Raw genomic sequence first — 18,753 nt, forward strand, 5'->3', positions numbered from 1 at the left:
CAACAGGTAGGAGACAGCAACAGGTAGGAACCAGCAACAGGTAGGAGACAGCAACAGGTAGGAACCAGCAACAGGTAGGAGACAGCAACAGATTAGTTGTTAATTCATTCATCTATTCAACTCATTTATTGATTTATCATAATTGGTTTTGTATAATCTGTATATTTGTATCGTATTCATATGTAATCACTACGATACGGGGGCGGCAGGTAGCCTGGTAGACTAGGGGTTAGAGTGTAGAGGCGGCAGGTAGCCTGGTAGCCTAGGGGTTAGAGTGTTGAACTAGTAACCAGAAGGTTGCTGGATCAAATCCCCGAGCTGACGAGGTAAAATCTGTTGTTCTGCCCCTGAACAAGGCAGTTAACCCACTGTTCCCCTGTAGGCCGTCATTGTAAATAAGAATTTGTTCTTAACTGACTTGCCTAGTTAACTAATGAAATACAGCAACAGGTTTGATAAGGAATTATATATTGATATTTATTTCTTGGTCTATAGACATTTAAATTGTCTGGTATTATATGGGAGAACAACAGATCGCTGGTTTATTTATAGTAGGATACAAAGACAGGGGATTGAGTGGATTGAGTTTATAGGTGCTTTGGAGATACTCCTTCATCAGACCACTGGACATGGTGTCCATTCTGTGAAACATCACTGAGAGAATGGAAACTGAGAATCTTATAGGCGGTGGGATTGTTTTAAAAAAACTTTATTTAACAAGGCAAGTCCGTTAAGAACAAATTCTTATTTACAATGACGGTTTACACCGGCCAAACCCGGACGACGCTGGGCCAATTGTGCACCGCCCTATAGGACTAGGGCGGCAGCCTGGATTTGAACCAGGGTGTCTGTAGTGACGCCTGTAGCACTGAGATGCAGTGTCTCAGACCGCTGTGATACAGCCTGGATTTGAACCAGGGTGTCTGTAGTGACGCCTGTAGCACTGAGATGCAGTGTCTCAGACCGCTGTGATACAGCCTGGATTTGAACCAGGGTGTCTGTAGTGACGCCTGTAGCACTGAGATGCAGTGTCTCAGACCGCTGTGATACAGCCTGGATTTGAACCAGGGTGTCTGTAGTGACGCCTGTAGCACTGAGATGCAGTGTCTCAGACCGCTGTGATACAGCCTGGATTTGAACCAGGGTGTCTGTAGTGACACCTCTAGCACTGAGATGCAGTGTCTCAGACCGCTGTGATACAGCCTGGATTTGAACCAGGGTGTCTGTAGTGACGCCTCTAGCACTGAGATGCAGTGTCTCAGACCGCTGTGATACAGCCTGGATTTGAACCAGGGTGTCTGTAGTGACGACCTCTAGCACTGAGATGCAGTGTCTCAGACCGCTGTGATACAGCCTGGATTTGAACCAGGGTGTCTGTAGTGACGCCTCTAGCACTGAGATGCAGTGTCTCAGACCGCTGTGATACAGCCTGGATTTGAACCAGGGTGTCTGTAGTGACGCCTCTAGCACTGAGATGCAGTGTCTCAGACCGCTGTGATACAGCCTGGATTTGAACCAGGGTGTCTGTAGTGACACCTCTAGCACTGAGATGCAGTGTCTCAGACCGCTGTGATACAGCCTGGATTTGAACCAGGGTGTCTGTAGTGACGCCTCTAGCACTGAGATGCAGTGTCTTAGACCGCTGTGATACAGCCTGGATTTGAACCAGGGTGTCTGTAGTGACGCCTCTAGCACTGAGATGCAGTGTCTCAGACCGCTGTGATACTAGTGATAAACAGTTGCAGAACCAAGCTCACATACGATTTGCTGCTCTTAGTTGGAGGAGAGATTTGAGTGTCGCACCCCCACAGAATCCAGACACAGCCGTCAATCTGTCTAATCCTCTCTGTTATCTTGTTGCTTTTTTAAACGTGATCAAGGAGGGATTTTATGTGGTTGTTTTTTTTTGGGGGGGGGGGCCGTGTAAACAGGGTCCTTGCAAATCCTAGAACACTTTTGATATTTGTTCAGAAAGTAGAACTTGTTTGTTTTCTTTGGCTCGATAAGTTATTCGGAGGGAAAGGGAATTATTGGGAATCATAAAGGGAATTATAACAAAGAGAATGGTTGATTTCAGAGATAAAAGAGATTTGCTGGAGCTGGTATACATTTGTACAAGAACACATCTCCAATCCTTTGTGTAATCTGATATCTGATGTGGAGTCTAGGCTGAGCTGGGCTTGGCACACAAAAATGGACCAGCCTTTGTTTCAACTCTCTAACTACATCTCTCTCTCTCTCTGTCTCTCTCTCTCAATTCAAGTCAAGGGGCTTTATTGACATGGGAAACGTGTTAACATCGCCAAAGCAAGTGAAGTAGATCATATACTGAAGTGAAATAAACATTAACAATAAACAGTAAACATTACACTCACAGAAGTTCCAAAAGAATAAAGACATTACAAATGTAATATTATGTATATATACAGTGTTGTCACGATGTGCAAATGGTTAAAGTACAAAAGGGAAAATAATATATAAATATGGGTTGTATTAACAATGGTGTTTGTTCTTCACTGGTTGACCTTTTCTTGTGGCAACAGGTCACAAATCTTGCTGCTGTGATGTCACACTGTGGTATTTCACCCAGTAGATATGGGAGTTTATCAAAATCGGGTTTGTGTTTGAAATCTTTGTGGATCTGTGTATTCTGAGGGAAATATGTGTCTCTAATATGGTCATACATTTGGCAGGAGGTTAGGAAGTGCAGCTCAGTTTCCACCTCATTTTGTGGGCAGTGTTGCACATAGCCTGTCTTCTCTTGAGAGCCAGGTCTGCCTACAGCGGCCTTTCTCAATAGCAAGGCTATGCTCACTGAGTCTGTACATAGTCAAAGCTTTCCATAAGTTTGGGTCAGTCACAGTGGTCAGGTATTCTGCCACTGTGTACTCTCTGTTTAGGGCCAAATAGCATTCTAGTTTGCTCTGTTTTTTTGTTAATTCTTTCCAATGTGTCAAGTAATTATCTTTTTGTTTTCTCATGATTTGTTTGGGTCTAATTGTGTTGCTGTCCTGGGGCTCTGTGGGGTCTGTTTATGTTTGTGAACAGAGCCCCAGGACTCTTCTCCAGGTTCATCTCTCTGTAGGTGATGGCTTTGTTATGGAAGGTTTGGGAATCGCTTCCTTTTAGGTGGTTGTAGAATTTAACGTCTCTTTTCTGGATTTTGATAATTAACGGGTATCGGCCTAATTCTGCTCTGCATGCATTATTTGGTGTTCTACGTTGTACACGGAGGACATTTTTGCAGAATTCTGCATGCAGAGTCTCAATTTGGTGTTTTCCCATTTAGTGAATTCTTGGTTGGTGAGCAGACCCCAGACCTCACAACCATAAAGGGCAATGGGCTCTATGACTGATTCAAGTATTTTTAGCCAGATCCCCCCCCCAAAAACACTTGTTTGTGTACATGGATTTTATAATGTCGTATGTTTTTCCTTCAACACCACTATCCATCAATTTGTAAAGCAGACCCTCATGCCAAATTGAGTCGAAGGCTTTTTTGAAATCAACAAAGCATGAGAAGACTTTGCCTTTGTTTCGATTTGTTTGTTTTAATTAGGGTGTGCAGGGTGAATACGTGGTCCTTTGTACGGTAATTTGGTAAAAAGCCAATTTGACACTTGCTCAGTATATTGTTTTCACTGAGGAAATGTATGAGTCTGCTATTAATGATAATGCAGAGGATTTTCCCAAGGTTTCTGTTGCTGCATATCCCTGTTGACGCTCTCCTCTGTCTCTCTCTCTCTCACTTCCTCTCTCTCAATTCAATTCAAGGGCTTTATTGGCAATGGAAACATATGTTTACATTGGCAAAGAAATTGAAGATTATAATAAACAAAAGTGAAATAAACAATACAAATTTAGAGTAAACATTACACACAGAAGTTCCAAAAGAATAAAGACATTTCAAATGTCATATTATGTATATATACAGTGTTGTAATGATCTCGATCTCTCTCTCTCTCAATTCAATTTAAATTCAAAGGACCTTTATTGGCATTGAAAACATATGTTTACATTGCCAAAACAAGTTAAATCAACAGTCACAAATTAACAGTTAACATTACACACACACAAATTAATAAAAACTGTCTTTCTTTCAAAAACGAATAAAGACTCCCTTTTTCTCTCTCCTCCATCTCCAGTATGTGTTGGCTGGGTCTCCTGGTGGTGCTGGGCCTGACCCCATGGACCCTGGCACAGTTTCCCAGAGAATGTGTCACCTCAGTGGGGCTACGGAGCGGCCAGTGCTGCCCCTCTCCCGCTGGAGCCCTGGGTGACGAGTGTGGTTCTGCCACAGGGAGGGGTCAGTGTGTGTCCGTAGCTGCCGACAGCCACCGCCACGGCCCCCAGTACCCACATGATGGCCGGGACGACCGGGAGCGCTGGCCGTTAAGGTTCTTTAACCGGACGTGCCGGTGTAACGGGAACTTTGCGGGGTATAACTGTGGCCGGTGCCGACATGGACTCACCGGATCTAACTGTGATCAGAGGATATCTGTGGGTAAGAGAGAGGGAGGTGTATTTATTTATCTGATTGGATATTGTCTCTTTCCTACTTCCTTTAAAAAAGAAATTGATAATAAATATATTTATTCTAGGTTTTCTTCATACATCCATGTATTTCTTTATCAGGGACCATCTACAGTTTCTAATGTACAATATTTGATGCATCGCTCTCTCCCTCCTTTATTTCCCTCCCTCTCCCTCCCTCCTCTCAATCTCCCTCACTTCTCCCTTCCTTTCTTCTCCCTCCCTCCCTCCCTCCCTCCCTCCCTCCCTCCCTCCCTCCCTCCCTCCATGCTTCCCTCCCTCCATCCTCCATGCTTCCCTCCCTCCATCCTCCCTGCTTCCCTCCATCCCCCAATGCTTCCCTCCCTCCATCCTCCCTGCTTCCCTCCCTGCTTCCTCCCTCCATCCTCCCTGCTTCCCTCCCTCCCCCATACGTCCCTCCCTCCCCCCATCCTCCCTGCTTCCCTCCCTCCCTCCCTCCCTGCTTCCCTCCCTCCCCCATACGTCCCTCCCTCCCTCCATCCTCCCTGCTTCCCTCCCTCCCTCCCTCCCTCCCTGCTTCCCTCCCTCCCCCATACGTCCCTCCCTCCCTCCATCCTCCCTCCCTCCCTCCCTCCCTCCCTGCTTCCCTCCCTCCCTCCCTCCATCCTCCCTGCTTCCCTCCCTCCCTTCTTCCCTCCCTCCCCCATACGTCCCTCCCTCCCTCCATCCTCCCTGCTTCCCTCCCTCCCTCCCTCCCTGCTTCCCTCCATCCTCCCTGCTTCCCTCCCTCCCTCCCTCCCTGCTTCCCTCCCTCCCTGCTTCCCTCCCTCCCTGCTTCCCTCCCTCTCTCCAGTCAGGCGGAATGTGATGCAGATGAGTTCAGCAGAGAAGCAGGCGTTTGTGAACTCTCTGGACCAGGCCAAAAGGACCGTCCACCCTGACCTGGTCATCTGCACACGACGGTAACCAGTTTGATGGTGCTGTGATCTTAATGATCGGAGATCGATTGCTTCGATCTGATTGTGCATCGGAACCAAATAACTGATACTTCATTACCACTCATCTGTTTAAATCAAATATAATCTCATTTGTTAGAGAACTGGAGGATAGAGATTAGAGTATTAGAGGCTAGAGGTAAGAGAATTGGAGGCTAGAGGTTGAAGGCTAGAGGTTAGAGGCTAGAGGTTAGAGACTAGAGGTTAGAGAATTGGAGGCTAGAGGTTGGAGGCTAGAGAATTGGAGGCTAGAGGTTGGAGGCTAGAGAATTGGAGGCTTGAGATTATAGATTTGGAGGCTAGAGTTTGGAGGCTAGAGGTAAGAGAATTGGAGGTTATAGAATTGGAGAGCTTTGGAGGCTAGAGGTTAGAGTTTTGGAGGCTAGAGGTAAGAGAATTGGAGTCTAGAGGTAAGAGAATTGGAGTCTAGAGGTTAGAGTATTTGAGTCTTGAGGTAAGAGCATTGGAGGCTAGAGGTTATAGAATTGGAGGCTAGAGGTAAGAGAATTGGAGGCTATAGGTTAGAGAATTGGAGGCTAGAGGTAAGAGAATTGGAGTCTAGAGGTAAGAGAATTGGAGGCTAGAGGTAAGAGAATTGGAGGCTAGAGGTAAGAGAATTGGAGGCTAGAGGTAAGAGAATTGGAGGCTAGAGGTTAGAGAATTGGAAGCTAGAGGTAAGAGAATTGGAGGCTAGAGGTTAGAGAATTGGAGGCTAGAGGTTAGAGAATTGGAGGCTAGAGGTTAGAGAATTGGAGGCTAGAGGTTAGAGAATTGGAGGCTAGAGGTTAGAGAATTGGAGGCTAGAGGTAAGAGATTTGGAGGCTAGAGGTAAGAGATTTGGAGGCTAGAGGTTAGAGAATTGGAGGCTAGAGGTAAGAGAATTGGATGCTAGAGGTAAGAGAATTGGAGGCTAGAGGTTAGAGAATTGGAGTCTAGAGGTAAGAGAATTGGAGGCTAGAGGTTATAGAATTAGAGGCTAGAGTTAGAGAATTGGATGGGAGCTTGGTTGTGCATTAAACTCCACTTTGCCACATTGCCATTGGTAAATCCTCATCTCTCTACAGTTACCAGGAAGTGTATGGTCCGGACGGTAACACCCCTCAGTTTGACAACATCTCCATCTATAACTACTTTGTGTGGACACACTACTACTCTGTCAGCAAGACCTACATGGGGGCGGGGCAGGCTAGCTTTGGGGGTGTGGACTTTTCTCACGAAGGCCCGGGATTCGTCACCTGGCACAGGTTCCACCTGCTGCAGCTGGAGAGAGATATGCAGGTGAGTGAGAGAAGTGGGTACGGAGTGTATGTGTGTGAGAGAGAAACGACTGTGTATGTGTGTGAAAGAGAAAAGAGAGAGTGTATGTGAGATAGAGAAGAGAGAGAGAGAGTGTGTGTGTGTGTGTGTGTTCAATACTACCATATATTCAAACATTGTCAAACCCTCTCTCGACCAATCAGAATCGACTATTCAGCCAAGCAGGGGTTATAAACTGTAATATTGATCCTTACCATATATGTCTTCCCCCTTCATCCATCCATCTCTCCATCTCCCCATCCCTCCATCTCTCCATCTCCCCATCCCTCCATCCATCTCTCTATCTCCCCATCCATTCATCCATCTCTCCATCCATCCATCTCTCCATTTCTCCATCCATTCATCTCTCCATCCATCTCTCTATCTCCCCATCCATCCATCCTTCTCTCCATTTCTCCATCCATTCATCTCTCCATCCATTCATCTCTCCATCTCTCATCCATCCATCTCTCCATCTCTCATCCATCCATCTCTCCAGGACATGCTGGGTGATGCCACCTTTGCCCTCCCCTACTGGAACTTTGCCATCGGCGGCAGTGAGTGTGACGTGTGTACTGACGACCTCCTAGGAGCCAGGTCTGCCTTCGATATGAACAGCCTCAGCCCCAACTCTGTCTTCTCCCAGTGGAGGGTGATCTGTGAGAGTGTGGAGGACTACGACACTCTGGGAACCATCTGTAACAGTGAGCATGATATGTACTAACACCTTGTAAACACTACGACACTCTGGGAACCATCTGTAACAGTGATGACTAACCATTTTTACTAACCCTCTGCTATGGAGACTGAGCTGGCTTTTCTAGTACAGCACTAGGCTAAATCTGAGTCAGGGAAACTGACAGTAACTAACCCAAGACTGATCTGGGGCAGGGAAACTGACAGTAACTAACCCCAGACTGATCTGGGGCAGGGAAACTGACAGTAACTAGCCAGAGACTGATCTGAGTCAGGGAAACTGACAGTAACTAACCCCAGGCTGATATGGGGCAGGGAAACTGACAGTAACTAGCCAGAGACTGATCTGAGTCAGGGAAACTGACAGTAACTAACCCCAGGCTGATATGGGGCAGGGAAACTGACAGTAACTAACCAGAGACTGATTTGGGGCAGGGAAACTGACAGTAACTAACCCCAGACTGATCTGGGACAGGGAAACTGGCAGTCACTAACCCCAGACTGATCTGGGGCAGGGAAACTGACAGTCACTAACCCCAGACTGATATGGGGCAGGGAAACTGACAGTAACTAACCCCAGACTGATCTGGGGCAGGGAAACTGACAGTAACTAACCAGAGACTGATCTGGGGCAGGGAAACTGACAGTCACTAACCCCAGACTGATATGGGGCAGGGAAACTGACAGTAACTAACCAGAGACTGATCTGGGGCAGGGAAACTGACAGTAACTAACCCCAGACTGATCTGGGGCAGGGAAACTGACAGTCACTAACCCCAGACTGATATGGGGCAGGGAAACTGACAGTAACTAACCCCAGACTGATCTGGGGCAGGGAAACTGACAGTAACTAACCAGAGACTGATCTGGGGCAGGGAAACTGACAGTCACTAACCCCAGACTGTGCCACTCTGGATAGTGGGAACCATCTGTAACAGTGGTTTTGGTTGGACCTGTTAGAAGTAGTGCTGGCTAGTGATTTCTCTGGGCTTTGGAAGGAATTATAACTAACACACAATGAACAACAGGGTTCTGAAGGTCTGGACTAAGGAATCAGTAGTATAATCTACATTCACATGACTCCAGATTAGGAGATTAGTCTGGTTGGTATGCATAATCTGGGCCAGATTACAACACTCACTTCCTCCCTACTTTTGTCTCAGTAAATGTCCTACAATTTCCTAGAGATTCAAAATTGCATCGATGGGGAGAAATGAGTCAGAATTGTGACCTGACAGAACATGAGAGGAGTGACTGTGTGTGACCTGACAAAACATGAGAGGAGTGAGGGTGTGTGACCTGACAGAACATGAGAGGAGTGACAGTGTGTGACCTGACAGAACATGAGAGGAGTGACAGTGTGTGACCTGACAGAACATGAGAGGAGTGACAGTGTGTGACCTGACAAAACATGAGAGGAGTGAGGGTGTGTGACCTGACAGAACATGAGAGGAGTGAGGGTGTGTGACCTGACAGAACATGAGGAGTGAGGGTGTGTGACCTGACAGAACATGAGAGGAGTGACAGTGTGTGACCTGACAAAACATGAGAGGAGTGAGGGTGTGTGACCTGACAGAACATGAGAGGAGTGAGGGTGTGTGACCTGACAGAACATGAGGAGTGAGGGTGTGTGACCTGACAGAACATGAGAGGAGTGACAGTGTGTGACCTGACAGAACATGAGAGGAGTGACAGTGTGTGACCTGACAGAACATGAGAGGAGTGAGGGTGTGTGACCTGACAGAACATGAGGAGTGAGGGTGTGTGACCTGACAGAACATGAGAGGAGTGGGGGTGTGTGACCTGACAGAACATGAGAGGAGTGACAGTGTGTGACCTGACAGAACATGAGGAGTGAGGGTGTGTGACCTGACAGAACATGAGGAGTGAGGGTGTGTGACCTGACAGAACATGAGGAGTGAGGGGTGTGTGACCTGACAGAACATGAGGAGTGAGGGTGTGTGACCTGACAGAACATGAGGAGTGAGGGGTGTGTGACCTGACAGAACATGAGAGGAGTGAGGGTGTGTGACGTGACAGAACATGAGGAGTGAGGGGTGTGTGACCTGACAGAACATGAGGAGTGAGGGTGTGTGACCTGACAGAACATGAGGAGTGAGGGTGTGTGACCTGACAGAACATGAGAGGAGTGAGGGTGTGTGACGTGACAGAACATGAGGAGTGAGGGTGTGTGACGTGACAGAACATGAGGAGTGAGGGTGTGTGACCTGACAGAACATGAGGAGTGAGGGGTGTGTGACCTGACAGAACATGAGGAGTGAGGGGTGTGTGACGTGACAGAACATGAGGAGTGAGGGTGTGTGACCTGACAGAACATGAGGAGTGAGGGTGTGTGACCTGACAGAACATGAGGAGTGAGGGGTGTGTGACCTGACAGAACATGAGGAGTGAGGGTGTGTGACCTGACAGAACATGAGAGGAGTGAGGGTGTGTGACCTGACAGAACATGAGGAGTGAGGGTGTGTGACCTGACAGAACATGAGGAGTGAGGGGTGTGTGACCTGACAGAACATGAGGAGTGAGGGTGTGTGACCTGCTCAGTGATTGCTAGTAGCTGTCCAGTCTGTCTCCAATCTGATCCTCTTTACCTCAGTATACAGGGAACAACACATTATGGTCATGTGATTTCCTAATATGGGCGTTATGAGGCTAAGGAGGAAGAAGTCTGCCAGTCTACTGGTTCTCTTTGATCAAGAGGAATTACACTCAAATGGTCAGATAGACAGCACACAGCTATGCAGTATCTCCTCACGTGTGTGTGTGTGGTGTGTGTGTGTGTGTGTGTGTGTGTATGTGTGCATGCTTTCATACGTGCATACGCATGAAAGCATAACTAACCATTGAATCCTTGATTTGATTCCAAAATTCCTTGCCTCCCTCTCAAAGCTCATTGGAGGAAAGGATCCAATCAAGGTCCTTCCCCTTGGAGCCCCTCCTCCAGTGACCTTTGAGAGGAAGGGGAGGAATGATTAAGGAATAAAGGACAGAAGGAATCAAGGGTTTAACGGCTAGTTAAACCTACGTTTCCAGACAGAGCCAAGGAGTCCAGGGAAAACCTCCCTATTCCTTTTATAGTGCACTACTTAGTGCACTACTGTTGTCAACAGAGGCGCATTACATAGTAAATAGGGTTCCATTTGAGATGCATGCATATTAAATGTGGATGTTGACCATCCCGAAGTTAAGAGACTAGTCCAAAACTTCTTGACATGTCAACCCTCTGTGCCCTATAGATTCAGAGACCTGTGACCCCTAACCTAGGACCCCTATATATTCAGAGACCTGTGACCCCTAACCTAGGACCCCTATAGATTCAGAGACCTGTGACCCCTAACCTAGGACCCCTATAGATTCAGAAAACTGTGACCCCTAACCTACGACCCCTATAGACTCAGAGACCTGTGACCCCTAAACCCTAACCCCTATAGATTCAGAGACCTGTGACCCCTGATCCCTAACCTATGACCCCTATAGATTCAGAGACCTGTGACCCCTAAACCCTAACGTATGACCCTATAGATTCAGAGACCTGTGACCCCTAATACCTAACCTATGACCCCTATAGATTCAGAGACCTGTGACCCCTAACCCCTAACCTATGACCCTATAGATTCAGAGACCTGTGACCCCTAACCCCTAACCTATGACCCTATAGATTCAGAGACCTGTGACCTATAACCCCTAACCTATGACTCTATACATTCAGAGACCTGTGACCCATAACCCCTAACATATGACCCCTATAGATTCAGAGACCTGTGACCCCTGACCCCTAACCTATGACCCTATAGATTCAGAGGCCTGTGACCCCATACCCCTAACATATGACCCCTATAGATTCAGAGACCTGTGACCCCTAACCTATGACCCTATAGATTCAGAGACCTGTGACCCCTAACCCCTAACATGTGACCCCTATAGATTCAGAGACCTGTGACCCCTAACCCCTAACCTATGACCCTATAGATTCAGAGACCAGTCCCATCAGGAGGAACCCAGCAGGTAACGTGGCGCGGCCCATGGTGCAGAGGCTGCCTGAACCCCAGGATGTAGTGGACTGTCTGGACCTGAAAACCTTCGATACCCCGCCGTACTACTCCACCTCTTCAGAGAGCTTCAGGAACACCGTAGAGGGTGAGGATTCAGGAACACCGTAGAGGGTGAGGATTCAGGAACACCGTAGAGGGTGAGGATTCAGGAACACCGTAGAGGGTGAGGATTCAGGAACACCGTAGAGGGTGAGGATTCAGGAAGACCGTAGAGGGTGAGGATTCAGGAACACCGTAGAGGGTGAGGATTCAGGAACACCGTAGAGGGTGAGGATTCAGGAAGACCGTAGAGGGTGAGGATTCAGGAACACCGTAGAGGGTGAGGATTCAGGAACACCGTAGAGGGTGAGGATTCAGGAACACCGTAGAGGGTGAGGATTCAGGAACACCGTAGAGGGTGAGGATTCAGGAACACCGTAGAGGTTGAGGATTCAGGAACACCGTAGAGGGTGAGGATTCAGGAACACCGTAGAGGGTGAGGATTCAGGAACACCGTAGAGGGTGAGGATTCAGGAAGACCGTAGAGGGTGAGGATTCAGGAACACCGTAGAGGATGAGGATTCAGGAACACCGTAGAGGGTGAGGATTCAGGAAGACCGTAGAGGGTGAGGATTCAGGAACACCGTAGAGGGTGAGGATTCAGGAACACCGTAGAGGGTGAGGATTCAGGAACACCGTAGAGGGTGAGGATTCAGGAACACCGTAGAGGGTGAGGATTCAGGAACACCGTAGAGGGTGAGGATTCAGGAACACCGCAGAGGGTGAGGATTCAGGAACACCGTAGAGGGTGAGGATTCAGGAACACCGCAGAGGGTGAGGATTCAGGAACACCGTAGAGGGTGAGGATATAATACATCCCGTTTAGCAGACACTTTTATCCATAGAGACTTACAGTTATGGGTGTATACATTTTGCGTATGGTGGTTCCGGGAATTGAACCCACTATCCTGACCCACACGTAACCCTCCTCTCCTCTTCCTCCAGAGGACACATACCTCCACCCCAAACCTCCTAACCCTCCTCTCCCCTCTCTCTCCTCCCTCCTCCCTCTCCTATCCACTCTCTCTCTCTCTCTCTCCTCCCTCTCCTCTCCTCCTCTCTCACTCCTCTCCTCCTCTCTCTCTTCCCTCTCCTCTCTCACTCCTCTCCTCCTCTCTCACTCCTCTCCTCCTCCCTCTCCTCTCCTCCTCTCTCACTCCTCTCCTCCTCTCTCTTCCCTCTCCTCTCCTCCTCTCTCACTCCTCTCCTCCTCTCTCTCTTCCCTCTCCTCTCCTCCCTCCCTCTCTCTCTCTCTCTCTCCTCTCCACTCCTTTCCTCCTCTCTCTCTTCCCTCTCCTCCCTCTCTCTCTCTCTCTCTCTCCTCTCCTCCTCTCTCTCCTCCCTCTCCTCTCCTCCTCTCTCTCTTCCCTCTCCTCTCCTCCTCTCTCACTCCTCTCCTCCTCTCTCTCCTCTCCACTCCTCTCCTCCTCTCTCTCTTCCCTCTCCTCTCCTCCCTCTCTCTCTCCTCTCCTCTCCTTTCCTCTCCTCCTCTCTCTCTTCCCTCTCCTCTCCTCTCCTCCCTCTCCTCTCCTCCCTCCAGGCTACAGTGCCCCTCAGGGTGGTTATGACCCAGTGGTGCGCAGCCTCCATAACCTGGCTCACCTGTTCCTCAACGGGACGGGAGGGCAGACACACCTGTCCCCTAACGACCCCATCTTTGTCCTGCTCCACACCTTCACTGACGCCATCTTTGATGAGTGGCTGAGCCGACACGCCCCAGGTATAGTATGTCACACCTGAAACCAATCACAGAACACAAACAATTCATTCAAACAGACCAATGGGGAGAGCGTCTGCAGATCCACACCCAGCCACTGCCAGCGCTAGGCTAAGGTTCATGTCGTCCCCCAGGGGAGGCAGCGTACCCGGAGGAGAATGCTCCCATTGGTCACAACAGACAGTTCAACATGGTTCCCTTCTGGCCCCCCGTCACCAACGCTGAGATGTTCGTCACAGCCCCCGAGAACCTGGGATACGCCTACGAGGTCACATGGCCCAGTGAGTCACACACACAAACACACAGACACACAGACAGACAGACAGACAGACAGACAGACAGACAGACAGACAGACAGACAGACAGACAGACAGACAGACAGACAGACAGACAGACAGACAGACAGACACACACACACACACACACACAGACACAGAACCTAGGTCACACGGCACAGTGAGTCATACACAGAGACTGTATGACCTTTGAACAATATGGTTATATTCCAAATGGCACCATATTCCCTATATAGTGCACTACTTTAGACCAGGGGCCTATTCCCTATATAGTGCACTACTTTAGACCAGAGCCCTATTCCCTATATAGTGCACTACTTTAGACCAGGGCCCTACTCCCTAAATAGTGCACTACTTTAGACCAGGGCCCTATTCCCTATATAGTGTGGACTACTCCCAGAATAGGACTCCATTTGGGACGTAACTGTAGTCTAATTGTTAACTCTAATATTGATAACCCTAGCGCAGGGATAGAGCAAAAGCCTGCACATCCATCTGTTCTCATATATATATTATTTAGCTCACTGTTGCTTTTCTCTCTTACCCCCCACAGCTCGCCCCTACACGCTGTCTGAGATCATCACCATAGCGATCGTCGCCGCGGTGCTGGTGGCTGCGGTGGTGTCGGGGGTCATCGCCTGTGCTATGCGTGCCCACGCTTTCCGCTCGGCTGAGGGACTGGAGCCGTTGCTAGGGGAGACCTTCCGTCGCTACTCGGAGGACGACAGACGGACAGACAAGAGCCAGTCTGTAGTGTAGAGTTCAAGGGTGCGTCTCAACCGGCACCCTATTCCCTATGTAGTGCACTACTTTTGACCAGGGACCATAGCCTATACAATATTTTTTGTTGAACCTTAATCTAACTAGGCAAGTCAGTTAAGAACAAATTCTTATTTACAATGACGGCCTACCAGGGAACAGAGGGTTAACTGCCTTGTTCAGGGGCAGAACGACATACTAATGCTAATGTACTACCACTAGGCTAATGCACTACCACTAGGCTAATACACTACCATTAGGCTAATGCACTACCACTAGGCTAATAAACTACCACTAGGCTAATACACTACCACTAGGCTAATGCACTACCACTAGGCTAATGCACTACCACTAGGCTAATGTACTACCACTAGGCTAATACACTACCACTAGGCTAATACACTACCACTAGGCTAATGCACTACCACTAGGCTAATGCACTACCACTAGGCTAATGCACTACCACTAGGCTAATACACTACCACTAGGCTAATACACTACCACTAGGCTAATACACTACCACTAGGCTAATACACCACCACTAGGCTAATGCACTACCACTAGGCTAATGCACTACCACTAGACTAATGCACTACCACTAGGCTAATGCACTACCACTAGGCTAATGCACTACCACTAGGCTAATACACTACCACTAGGACTAATACACTACCACTAGGCTAATGCACTACCACTAGGCTAATGCACTACCACTAGGCTAATGCACTACCACTAGGCTAATGCACTACCACTAGACTAATGCACTACCACTAGGCTAATGCACTACCACTAGGCTAATACACTACCACTAGGCTAATGCACTACCACTAGGCTAATACACTACCACTAGACTAATGCACTACCACTAGGCTAATGCACTACCACTAGGCTAATGCACTACCACTAGGCTAATGCACTACCACTAGGCTAATGCACCACCACTAGGCTAATACACTACCACTAGGACTAATACACTACCACTAGGATAATGCACTACCACTAGGCTAATGCACTACCACTAGGCTAATGCACTACCACTAGGCTAATGCACTATCACTAGGCTAATACACTACCACTAGGCTAATGCACTACCACTAGGCTAATACACTACCACTAGGCTAATGCACTACCACTAGGCTAATGCACTACCACTAGGCTAATACACTACCACTAGGCTAATGCACTACCACTAGGCTAATGCACTACCACTAGGCTAATGCACTACCACTAGGCTAATGTACTACCACTAGGCTAATGCACTACCACTAGGCTAATGCACTACCACTAGGCTAATGTACTACCACTAGGCTAATGCACTACCACTAGGCTAATACACTACCACTAGACTAATGCACTACCACTAGGCTAATACACTACCACTAGGCTAATACACTACCACTAGGCTAATACACTACCACTAGGCTAATACACTACCACTAGACTAATGTACTACCACTAGGCTAATACACTACCACTAGGCTAATACACTACCACTAGGATAATGCACTACCACTAGGCTAATGCACTACCACTAGGCTAATGCACTACCACTAGGCTAATGTACTATCACTAGGCTAATGTACTATCACTAGGCTAATACACTACCACTAGGCTAATGCACTACCACTAGGCTAATACACTACCACTAGGCTAATGCACTACCACTAGGCTAATGCACTACCACTAGGCTAATGCACTACCACTAGGCTAATGCACTACCACTAGGCTAATACACTACCACTAGGCTAATGCACTACCACTAGGCTAATGCACTACCACTAGGCTAATGTACTACCACTAGGCTAATGTACTACCACTAGGCTAATGCACTACCACTAGGCTAATGCACTACCACTAAGCTAATGCACTACCACTAGGCTAATACACTACCACTAGGCTAATACACTACCACTAGGCTAATGTACTACCACTAGGCTAATGTACTACCACTAGGCTAATGCACTACCACTAGGCTAATGCACTACCACTAGGCTAATGCACTACCACTAGGCTAATGCACTACCACTAGGCTAATGCACTACCACTAGGCTAATGCACTACCACTAGGCTAATGCACTACCACTAGGCTAATGCACTACCACTAGGCTAATGCACTACCACTAGGCTAATGCACTGCCACTAGGCTAATGCACTACCACTAGGCTAATACACTACCACTAGGCTAATGCACTACCACTAGGCTAATGCACTACCACTAGGCTAATGCACTACCACTAGGCTAATGCACTACCACTAGGCTAATGTACTACCACTAGGCTAATACACTACCACTAGGCCAATGCACTACCACTAGGCTAATGCACTACCACTAGGCTAATGTACTACCACTAGGCTAATACACTACCACTAGGCTAATGCACTACCACTAGGCTAATGCACTACCACTAGGATAATGCACTACCACTAGGCTAATGCACTACCACTAGGCTAATGTACTACCACTAGGCTAATACACTACCACTAGGCTAATGCACTACCAATAGGCTAATGCACTACCACTAGGCTAATGCACTACCACTAGGCTAATGTACTACCACTAGGCTAATGCACTACCACTAGGCTAATGCACTACCACTAGGCTAATGTACTACCACTAGGCTAATACACTACCACTAGGCTAATACACTACCACTAGGCTAATGTACTACCACTAGGCTAATACACTACCACTAGGCTAATACACTACCACTAGGCTAATACACTACCACTAGGCTAATGCACTACCACTAGGCTAATGCACTACCACTAGGCTAATGTACTACCACTAGGCTAATGCACTACCACTAGGCTAATGCACTACCACTAGGCTAATGCACTACCACTAGGCTAATGTACTACCACTAGGCCAATGCACTACCACTAGGCTAATGCACTACTTTAGCATACGATCCCTGGTCAACAGTAGTACACTATAGAGGGAATGGTGCCCTTGTGTACCCATAGGGTTCTGGTCAAAAGTAGTGCACTATATTTAGGTTAGGGTGCTATTAAACCAGAACCCCATCTATAGTTTATGCTGTTTTAATTCCTTCTTCCTCTTCTAATAAAGTTGTACTGGTTTTGAAAACCTGTGACCGAGCGGCTTTGTCTGTGTTTTCATAACGTTCACTACCCTTTGGCCCGTATCCACGGAGACTGAGACCCTGAGGGTTTTTTTGTGGATACGGGCCTCTGGATTAGTAAACCTGGTCAGGCACCTTTCATCCCCGTACTGTAGATAGTAGTTCCTTCATAACAGTGTATGGGGCTCCCTCCGGTGGAGAATATACTGTCCTTCGCTTCACAGCACCACCCATCAGACAGGCATACTGTCCTGCGCTTCACAGCACCACCCATCACACAGGCATACTGTCCTACGCTTCACAGCACCACCCACCAGACAGCCATACTGTCCTGCGCTCCACAGCACCACCCACCAGACAGGAATACTGTCCTACGCTTCACAGCACCACCCACCAGACAGGCATACTGTCCTGCGCTTCACAGCACCACCCATCAGACAGGCATACTGTCCTGCGCTTCACAGCACCACCCATCACACAGGCATACTGTCCTACGCTTCACAGCACCACCCACCAGACAGGCATACTGTCCTACGCTTCACAGCACCACCCACCAGACAGGCATACTGTCCTACGCTTCACAGCACCACCCACCAGACAGGCATACTGTCCTACGCTTCACAGCACCACCCACCAGACAGGCATACTGTCCTACGCTTCACAGCACCACCCACCAGACAGGCATACTGTCCTGCGCTTCACAGCACCACCCATCAGACAGGCATACTGTCCTACGCTTCACAGCACCACCCATCAGACAGGCATACTGTCCTACGCTTCACAGCACCACCCATCAGACAGGCATACTGTCCTGCGCTTCACAGCACCACCCACCAGACAGGCATACTGTCCTACGCTTCACAGCACCACCCACCAGACAGGCATACTGTCCTGCGCTTCACAGCACCACCCACCAGACATGCATACTGTCCTACGCTTCACAGCACCACCCATCAGACAGGCATACTGTCCTGCGCTTCACAGCACCACCCACCAGACAGGCATACTGTCCTGCGCTTCACAGCACCACCCACCAGACATGCATACTGTCCTACGCTTCACAGCACCACCCATCAGACAGGCATACTGTCCTGCGCTTCACAGCACCACCCACCAGACAGGCATACTGTCCTACGCTTTACAGCACCACCCATCAGACAGGCATACTGTCCTACGCTTCACAGCACCACCCACCAGACAGGCATACTGTCCTGCGCTTCCCAGCACCACCCACCAGACATGCATACTGTCCTACGCTTCACAGCACCACCCATCAGACAGGCATACTGTCCTGCGCTTCACAGCACC

General features: G+C 48.4%; 1 protein-coding gene across 1 annotated transcript in view; it reads left to right on the top strand.

Annotated features, from left to right (window-relative positions):
• Positions 1–14,362, top strand: part of LOC120043431 (5,6-dihydroxyindole-2-carboxylic acid oxidase-like) — a 33,134-nt gene extending 18,772 nt beyond the window's left edge. The window contains exons 7-14 of the mRNA XM_038988015.1: positions 4,146–4,504; positions 5,348–5,456; positions 6,554–6,767; positions 7,285–7,489; positions 11,469–11,636; positions 13,131–13,310; positions 13,442–13,588; positions 14,157–14,362. Of these exons, the coding sequence (XP_038843943.1) occupies positions 4,146–4,504; positions 5,348–5,456; positions 6,554–6,767; positions 7,285–7,489; positions 11,469–11,636; positions 13,131–13,310; positions 13,442–13,588; positions 14,157–14,362 (1,588 nt within the window). The remainder of the gene's footprint in view (positions 1–4,145; positions 4,505–5,347; positions 5,457–6,553; positions 6,768–7,284; positions 7,490–11,468; positions 11,637–13,130; positions 13,311–13,441; positions 13,589–14,156) is intronic.
• Positions 14,363–18,753: the final 4,391 nt, after the last annotated feature.

The sequence above is a fragment of the Salvelinus namaycush genome, unplaced genomic scaffold (assembly GCF_016432855.1).
Source record: "Salvelinus namaycush isolate Seneca unplaced genomic scaffold, SaNama_1.0 Scaffold913, whole genome shotgun sequence".
Lineage (NCBI taxonomy): Eukaryota > Metazoa > Chordata > Actinopteri > Salmoniformes > Salmonidae > Salvelinus > Salvelinus namaycush.